This window comes from Plutella xylostella, chromosome 6 (assembly GCF_932276165.1).
Source record: "Plutella xylostella chromosome 6, ilPluXylo3.1, whole genome shotgun sequence".
NCBI classification, from domain to species: Eukaryota; Metazoa; Arthropoda; class Insecta; order Lepidoptera; family Plutellidae; genus Plutella; species Plutella xylostella.
This window is the reverse complement of record NC_063986.1, coordinates 1406565-1416922: the sequence shown is the minus strand read 5'-3', so window position 1 is coordinate 1416922 and position 10358 is coordinate 1406565. Positions and strand designations below refer to the sequence as shown.

The following is a 10358-nucleotide window of genomic DNA, read 5'->3' as shown; positions in this document are numbered from 1 at the left end:
TATAGTGAGAGGTTATTTTCTGAGGATGGTTACAATGAAAAGCGCAATCGTGGGCCACCAAAAAATGCTGAAATGCTCAATTTTATCCAGCACAACTTACTACTGATTATTTTTAAGTAGGTACTAAAACGTTGTGATTTGGAAATACACAATTTTGATTAAAATAACAAGTCATTTTTTACATGATTTACTATTCGGTATTCGGCCCGAATAGTACGCACTATTCGGCCGAATACCGAATACTGAAAAAACTGGCCGAATAGGCCGAATACCGAATAGTTGCCGAATATTCGTGGCATCTCTAGTAAATACCTAGATATAACTGTAAATGAATAATTTGCACACACCACACGCACCTCTACAGTAAAATTTGATACCTAACCTAACTTTAAAAACCTATGCCTACCAAATACTTACCTTTCCTGCTGCATTATAGGTAAATAAGTAAGTATCTAGGAAATAAGGCTGCGTTCCCAGTAGGCGCATGAAAATTGCGTAGAGTATGACTTACCGCAAATCTAGAAAATTCTGCTATTACAGGGAACACAGCCTAAGGCTGCCTATATTAGAGTAGGTATTGTTCCAACTGTATAAAATTAAATTAAGTGTGACTTTTTTATCATAAGAGTTACGAGTATAATGCAGTAAGTGCATGATTCATGAGTAACGTAAAGTAATTTGATTCGGTCTCACACATAATACACGAATGTAAAAAACGACAATGCTTTAACGGCCAATGCCTTAACATCGGCGTCCTCCAATCAATACACTGATAAGACACCTTCATAATTAACTATGCCTCAAACATATTGTCTAATAGCTAAACAATAAAAGTGTTTACACTAAATCAGTGTTTTTCAACCTGTGGGTCGCGACCCCCTGGGGGGTCGCGAAGCTTCTGTAGGGGGGTCGCCAAGGGCGAAAAAACTGGGTACTTTAGTAAAAAACAATAAAGACAATTAAAAACTATTAATTTAATAAGAAAGACTCTTTAAAAATACTTTTACTAAAAATTTTCTTATATGCGAAGGTTGAGCTTGTTTTTTATTAATTAAATTATCCTATCGTGCAAAACAGATGTTTTAGTAAAATAGACCACAGTAAGGCAGATTATACAGAAGACCGAAGAGTATGATCAGCCTCTGTATCTAGCCCTTGTGGACCATGAAAACGCCTTCAACTCCATCGAGATCGAGACCTGGGCAATTTTGGAAGCGTTGCAGGGATTTCAAATCGACTGGCGCTATATTGAGGTGTTGAGGAGTCTGTACGATGCCGCTGGACATGGCATATGTATAAATGGCGAGTACATGTCACACCTCCGCTTCGCGGACGACATCGTTATTATGGCAGAATCTCTGCTGGAACTCAGCTGGATGATGGAAGTGGCCTAAATGCTGCTTTCCAACGTGTAGGCTTGGGGTATAAACTTGGACAAGACGAAAGTCACGCTCATCAATGCTCACATCGAACCGGAGCCAGTGATCGTTGGTGAGGCAATAATCAAAGTTGTGCAAGAATATGTCTAACTCGGGCAGACTATTCGGCTAGGCAGAAGCAACTTCGACAAGGAGGCTGCAAGGCGCATCCAACTGGGTTGGGCTGCATTCGGGAAACTTCGTCAGCACATATTCTCCTTGGCCATCCCTCAGAGCCTGAAGACTAAATATTTCAACCAGTGCGTCCTGCCAGTAATGACGTATGGTGCAGAGACGTGGGCACTGACGGTAGGACTGGTCCACCGATTTAAAGTCGCTCAGCGTGCTAGACAGAGAGCTATGCTTGGGGTTTCTCTGTTAAATCGTATCAGAAATGAGGTTTTCCGTCAGTCAGAGGATTAAGATTACTGACATAGCTGTCAAAATATGCAAGCTGAAGTGCTAGTGTGCTGGTCATATCTGCCGAAGAACCGATAACCGTTGGGGTAAACGAGTTCTTGAGTAGAGACCACGAATATTTGTGCAATAAAGTATTAAATAAATAAATAAATAAATAAAAAGGCAAACGTAGCGAGGGAGGCCTTCCTGCCTGGTTCAAAGACGACGACAACAAGTATTATTTTTTTGTAAAGCCAGGTATTTTGTCTAATTATTTTCATTTCACCCTTGAAAATTTTATTCAAGATATTGAAATGCTCAAAAAAGTCAGAAAGAAAAAGTTTATTTCGATTAAGAAATTCCGAGTCGCAATGGCATTAGTCGTATGTACCTATGTACGTACATGGCCACACGTATCCGATGTTTGTAATTGTAAAATAATGTGTTTTTAAATCCGATAAATAACCTACTACTTCGAATCCTAATCATGGAGACCATAAATACATCGTATGGAATGAATATTGGGAAAACCGTAACATACACATAGTTACATATAGGTACATGATAAAAACGGAAAGGGTCAAGGGGGTCGCGAAATATTTTTTTATACCAGGGGGGTCGCATCATGAAAAAGGTTGAAAAACACTGCACTAAATGACTAAACGTTTGTTAGTTTGACATTCACACTTGACCGTGTCTAAAGCCGCGTGTACAATACCGCGTAAAATTATAACGATCGCAAACGCATTGTTCGTAATTTAAAATTAGTATTTTCACAACGTTTTGCTGAAGGCGAGTGAGGGCATAGAGTATGCGGTTGTACAGATAGAACAGTTGTTTGAAGATAATAATATGTCGATTCATTGGCTTGAAGTAGATAATATGCAAGCAGATAAATCATAATATATGACTACCAATATTCACAGAGGTTTTCAGATGTGTATCAGTGTTTTCATCTACGAGCGTCCCGGGTACAATTTCCATCCGAGGGAGATAGTCCTAAGAACACTATTAATTCACCTCGGATTTTGTGGAGATCGTGAACAGACAAAGTGGGTCACTCCCCTACCCGCTAAACGATGAGGAGGGCCGAGGATAGTGTTGTAGCCTTTTTTCCATATTTCTATGCAAGCCCTACGAAGATGTTGACAAATAATGGTTAATTATACTACAGGTAATACGTACACTGTGTCTCTTCTACAACTGCTTGCTCTTTATTCAGGAAGGCTTGCGCAAAGGCATCGTGTACATAAGTAAGGCGCGCGAGGGAGGCGCGAGTTTCTATAATCCTTACAGCGATGGCCGCGCCGCGCGTTGTGTTGTGCCTGTTCACAGTGTCAGTGCTGGCCGGGACTCATGCCAAGGTTGGTTCTATCCTACTAATATTATAAATGCAAAACTTTGTGAGTATTTGTTACTTCTTCACGTCAAAACGGCCAAACCGATGTTAATTAAATTAGGTATGGAGTTAGTTGACACCCTGCATTAATAAATAGGCTACTTTTTATCGCGGTTTTCCCTCGGGAAAATCTTATAAGGCAAAGCGAAGCTCGCGGGTCAGCTAGTATTGATTACGTCACGAAAGGATTACAGGATGGCGCAGTAGTTGTGCTGAAGGTCCCAAGTTCGATCGCCGGCCGGAGCAAATATTTGTTCTTGGGTCTTGGAAGCTAATATTTGTGTTGTGTTTTAACTCCAATCCCTCGGCTTGCAGATTAGGTAGATGGAAATTCTTCTACTCTTGGAGTAGAAGAATTTCCATCTACTGCATTCGATATGTAAGCAATGCACTGTAGGATGTCCTACAGTGCATTGCTTACATATCGAGTGCAATTCTGATATACATTTAAAAAGTGCTAATTGCGTTTATGATTTTAGTAATAAACTGTGCGTAACACACGCACGTATGTATTTCAACTCTTTTCGTGAAGAGTTCAATTTTTTTATTCCCGTTTAGCACCCTCACATAAACAATCACAATTTACATTATTGAATAACATTTCATCATTCTGTCAATCACCGTAATACTTGCTTACTTTTTTGATCAGTAGGTAATACCTTTTTACTGTTAGTTTGCTGCTTAAATTTAACACTGCATGCTTCTAATATTTTCTTTCGGCGCTATATTATTCAAACAGTTAACTAGTTACATTTACATTTTCTTCAGGCGATTATTTTCACTATAGATACATGATAGCTACGTGCAGTGCAGTAAACAAAGACTTTGGGAAAAACCATGGTAATGGTATTACGAACAGAGAAAAATGTGACATCAATAGGTATATAACATGAAAACTTCATGGTCCATATTCAGCTAAGGTTTCTCCGATAGATGAAGATAAGACACGGTGTGGTTTGGAATAATTTATCGTTAGTTTGAATAAATTTTACCTATTTCTATTAATGTTAGGTACTGTACTACACAGACTGAACAGAACAAATAATGCAATACATAGGTATGAATATAATATTAATCAATAGCACAAACAAAATAATCTCAATCAAATAATATCTATACATATGGGCGTATCAGTTACTTACATGCAACAGCTGAGATACTTAATTAAAATAAGTAATTTATTAGTATGAATGTAGGTCATCCTTTCACCATAAAACTACGAGTGTTATTAATAAACTGTATACAGGGTGATTGGTAAGTCGATGTATTCCTTTAAATGGGTAGTAGTCGAAGGCATTTCCAGTCGATTGAACCCCATAATGCATTATCCGAAAGTCAACCATTTCTGAGTTATTTAAGTTTTAAGTTTTTTAAGAATTTTGCCGAAATTTATGTTTAAAAGCAAAATATTTTAAAAACTAACGAAATATTTTAATACTTTTTTTATTGTTTTGCATTGGTGACACCTTAGTCAACTAATCATTATCATTAATTGCGCAATATTTAACTTACTTTAAACACAGTGCTTCAAAATAGATGAAACATTAAGAAAATGTTACGAAAGATGAAAACAAAAAAACTAATTTAAAAAAGAATTTTATCTGACAATTTTTCAGGCACTACAGCTTAAAAACATAATCAATTTATAAGCTTTAAAATGACATATTCCAATCTAAAATCGATTTCGGTATCACCAAGATATAGCCAAAACAACCGCATCAGGCGGACAAATCTCAGTAGGGAAACAACCAGGATTTTGTTCCAATTTTAAGGTAAAAAGTATTGTAACTGGACTTATCCGAACCGTTTACTAATTATTGTGTTCCTAATTAGTGCGGTTCCTCAAATGCACAGATCTAGGACAAGGTTGCTTCACCGAAATAATGATTGGCCGATAACACGGTTCGGAGCTCTACAAAGTCCAGTTATAAGACATTTTACCTTAAAATTTAAACTAAATCGTGTTCGTTTCCCTACTGATTCATCTATTTTGAAGCACTGTGTCTAAATTAAGTTAAATATTGCGCAATTAATGATTATGATTAGGTGTCACCAATGCAAAACAATCAAAAAAGTATCAAAAAAATATATATGTATACCTACAAAATAAGTAGTATACAGGGTTATTGGTAAGTAGACCTGATACTTTCAGGAGGTGATAGAGGAAGGCATTTCCAGTCGATTATACCCTATAATGTATTATCCGAAACTTAACTATTTCTACGATATTTAATATTTAAAGATTTTTTGAATTTTTGCCAAAATTTCATGTTTAAAACCGAAAATAAAAAAAAAACTAGCCATATTTCAATACTTTTTTTATTTGTTTAGCATTAGTAACATTTTAATAAACTAATTAAAATAATGAAATGTGCAATATTCGACTTAAATTAGAAACAATACCTTAAAATTGATTAATATTTTTTTAAAATATTCAAAACCTAAAAACAAATAAGTTAAATTAAAAAAGAATTTCATAAAACAATTTTTTGTGCACTTCAGCTTAAAAACATTGTCAACTTATAAGCTTTCAAATGAGATATTTCAATATCAAATCGATTTAGGTATCACCAAGATATGGCCAAAACAATCAGAGAAGGCGGACAAAATTCAACAGAAAAACTAACAAAATTAGCGCAATTTAAAGGTAAAAAGTGTAATGGTTTTCAGTCCTGTTCACTTTAGTATGGAAACCCCTGTTGAGCTTTCTAATGCTAAACAAACAAAAATAGTATTGAAATATGACTAGTTTTTTTTATTTTCGGTTTTAAACATGAAATTGTGGCAAAAATTCAAAAAAACTTTAAATATTAAATATCTTAGAAATGGTTAATTTTCGGATAATGCATTATAGGGTATAATCGACTGGAAATGCTTTCCTCTATCACCTCCTGAAAGGATCAGGTCTACTTGCAAATAACCCTGTATATGGTAGTATACATATATCAGCCATATACCTGATACCCATGTACTGATATACCTGACCCATGACCTATAATTTGTATACAGACTGTGCATGCAACCACTTTTAGGGCAGAATTCGACAGTCGATGTCATTTTTTTGCACATCCAAGACAGTACAGATATAAAATCAGTATGAATTTAAATGAATTCTCTATCAAACATCACGGAAAATGCACGGATACACTTACATACATAATAATACCTCTAGTATGACTGTATGATAGAATGGTTAGTTCCCGCTTTTGTAGTCGTGCCGTAGGACTTCAGTTCTAAAACTCTACCTGTTCAACCCTCCCTCAAATTCCAGCCAATGTTCGGCTCCCTAATGTGCGACCTCTTCTGCGAAGACTACGAAGACGGTCTGCCGAGCACCACGACCAGCCTCGAGGACCTCATGGACTTCATGTGGGATCCTTGCGGCAACTGTCCGACGGATAGACCGAGTAGGGTGACCACTACAGCGGCGCCACCGGCTGGGGTGCCCCCGGCTGGGTTGCCGTTCGGCAGGAACCCTTACAGCTTTGTTTTTCGTGAGTTTGTTTTTGTTTTTGGGGGGTTTTTGTTTTCTTTTTTTTAAATCTATCTTCCGCAACTGAAAAAGGGGTGCTATGAAAATACTGAAGGGAAATATTTTGTGATGAATTAAATTTAAAATCACATACTTAATATACAAACACGTACAGGAGACTACGGCAAGCAGACCAGAAACAGGTAGATGTAAACCGCAACCCTACAAGTGCCAAAATATTAACTCTATGTTTGACGATAATCATTTACATATTCCAAAACACCACAACTAAAAACCTTCCACTCCATTCCAGCGCCGTCAGCGATGGGCATGAACATCACAGTGCTGCCCCCTATCGCCCCGAACGGGGGGCAAGTGTTCCAGATCCTGCCCTGGGTGCCGGCCACCCCCGCCCCCGCGCCCGCCCCCGAGGCTACGACTGCCGCCCCCGCCGCCGCCACCACGGCTGCTGGTGCCACGGCTGCCCCTACCACCGCTGCGGCGTAGTACTGGTGACTGATAGGCCCTGGGTAGATGACGAAAAACGAAGTTTCGGAGCGCTGCTGCGCGAACCACAACTCAATCTCGTTGTATTTAACGTGCCGATTGGGACGAGAGCTCTCGTTCATTCGTTTTTCGTCAGTATAGAGTATCCCTTCTGTATTGACGTTATTGCCCGTAACATCTCGGTGAATAGTAGGTATATTCAAGGATATGTTTTGGGTATTTCACTAAGAATATGAATGAGCATGGGACCGAGGCTACTAGGATAATAGAAGTCAGTGTTTGTTCATCTTGCGATATAGTTGTAGAGTAGAGCTCTGTGAATAAAAGTGTGAAAATGATAATTGTTAAAATCTTGTTTGGGGCATTGGACGTGTTGGTGACTCTCAAACATCGTTGTCGGTTTGGCTATGGCTATTAAGTTTGTATTTTTCTTAGAGTCCTTTAAATTACTTGCCACTCCGATTGAAAGTTTACTATCGTAGGTTTATGGTTGGATGATTGTTATTTTCCTGCGTATTGATTTGCAGTTTTCCTGTCAGCCTCTTACCTCTGTTGGGTAAATATAAGTTAATTCCCACTTTTTTTAATGATAGGCAATGTTTTATTATTTTATTCCGCTTATTCTACTTTTGTTTGCTTACCATTACTAACACCCACCCTTTAGATTCAGTTTTCTCTAACCTTGGCATAATTCAACTATTCTAGATATTTATTACGATTATCTGCCAAGTAATTATTTAATGTACAGTTCATCCTTCAATTTATTTAACCAGCAGTTGCATGTGTTGTTTTACATTTATCATTATCTACAATTTGCCTCATTAGATACAGTATTATTAATTAGTTTTTGTACAATGATACAGTGTTCTTGCAGCATACTATGTGACCATGAAAGCCTGAAATTCATGAAAGGCATTTCATATATTATAACTTCTGTCGGAAAGGTAAGGTAGTAGGTACTTGCGTGTGTGAAAACCTATGTTATGCAGTAATCGTAGGTTTCTGTATGAGCTTTGACCACCACTGTATTGTACTTAGTTAGTAATCAATTAGGTAAGTACTTATACTTTTTTCTAAATTAATCATTAGGTACTTACCTAGATCAAAATCATCTATCATAGCAAAATCATATTGATTTTATTACTAATTGCACACTTGATTACATTGTCTTATTTAGTTTTATATAAAGGCACCAAACCAATTGTACATAAACAGCTTTATTTGTATAAAGTACAACAAATAGTTAAATTTTAAGTTAAAAATAATAAAGTGTTATTGTTACAAAATCGTATTGATTGCACCTACCATTTTTTCGTTTCATTCATTTGAAATACAGGATGTTGTGAATAATTTTAAAGGAACTGGGAGCGATCAATGTTCATTAGATCGTTAGCGCTTCAGTAATGAGTTTAACGGACCGAAACAGAACTTGTTGGTGGAGTAAGAAAATGGTGTAATAACAACGCAAAATGAATCATAACAATACATCATAATATTATAAGTAGTATAAATTTTGATAGCATAATAAAATTATGCTTTGAATGAGTGAGCTGAGCTTTTTCATAGTTTAAATACAAATTACAATGTTACATACAATAGGAAAAATCTGTGAAATCTATTTTTCATGTCACGTATCTTCAACCGCTAGTATGCCGTAAAATTAATTGCGCTGGGGTAACTTACATATTTATCTCTTTTGCTGACTGTACATTGTACATAGCTATAACATTACAAGACATTGTAAGTAATCTGGTGTAAGTACCCTGGGGGCCACTCCATATAACGAAAAACAAAGTTTCGCAGCTTAGCTGCGCGAGCCACGACTCTATCTCGTTGTATTAAACGCGCCGATTGAACGACAGCTCTCGTTTGTTCGATTTTCGTCAGTATAGAGTAATCCTCCGACACCTGACCTCTGTCGTCACGCTTGGTGAGACTTGGACTACTTGTATGAGCATTCTGCTGCATAGCTATATGCATTATGCATCTCTTGGCACCTGGTTTAATTATTACACCATAAGCGATAGATAGGTAACCACAAATGTGGCAATGGAAATTTAACTATGAGCCGGAATGAAGAACATTTAGAGATATATAGTTGTAAGTCTGGATAGCAAGGTTTTTATCATAGAAACCAACAATGTATTAAAACGATGAAGTAATAAGATCATATTTTTTTACATACAAGTGATATTATGCCCAGTTCCGGCCACATTTCCTAGAATTGACCAGATCGCTTTTGGACAAAAGACTTTTTTGTACGTCCTCTTTCGATTGAAGTCAAACCAGAATTAGTTGACCCCAAATATCCAACAGTAACTTGTGAGCAGTACGCCAATATCATTGGTCTTGATTACAATGTATAAAATGTTATCATATTCTATTGTTTATGAAGAAGCAATAAGTGACTAATTTGTATGACAACAGCCTAACATTGATTGCAAAAAAGTGGAAGTACTAGATGTCAGAACTTATACCTATAGATTTAATCATCATCATTGGCCACTGCATATTGACAGATGATTGTTACAGCGGCTGTGGGTTTTGAGAGCCACATTTTCTCATGTGGCTGAACAGGCCTATACGGGCCTTACACTGCTTGCCACATCGGTCACAGGCATAATTCGGGTTTGGCGATGCTTCCAGATGTTGGTTAAGCCTCTTAGTTTTTAACTTTTCCAACCATTTCCCATCGTGTTTTGATTTGCCCTGATGCAGCAGTTGTCTCCATACTGGTCTGTTCAGTGCCAGGGACTCCCAGTTATAATCTTATACCTACACTCGCGAGCAATGAAACAGTTCCCGATGGAACTTTCATTTTAGTGTGAGTCAAGAATTGATATCTGAGATAACTTTTGCATGCAAAAATATACGACGACCGAATGGCGTAGTGGTTAGTGACCTGACTACTGAGCCGATGGTCCCGGGTTCGATTCCCGGCTGGGGCAGATATTTGTTTAAAGACAGATATTTGTACTCGGGTCTTGGGTGTTGATATTTATATTTAGTATCTATCTATCTATGTATTTGTGTAGATATATCAGCTGTCCGACACCCATAACACAGGTTCTGCCTAGCTTGGGGTCGGATGGCCGTGTGTGAGATGTCCCCACATATTAAAAAAAAAAAAAAAAAAAATACCTAATGACATAACGCAAAATAA

General features: G+C 37.3%; 1 protein-coding gene across 1 annotated transcript; it reads left to right on the top strand.

Moving 5' to 3' along the window:
* Positions 1-3045: 3045 nt before the first annotated feature.
* Positions 3046-8500, top strand: LOC105389243 (mucin-7-like). Its single transcript, XM_038119607.2, has 3 exons — positions 3046-3181; positions 6488-6710; positions 7002-8500. Exons 1-3 carry the CDS (start codon positions 3116-3118, stop codon positions 7193-7195), a joined length of 483 nt encoding a protein of 160 aa, XP_037975535.2. The 5' UTR covers positions 3046-3115; the 3' UTR covers positions 7196-8500.
* Positions 8501-10358: the final 1858 nt, after the last annotated feature.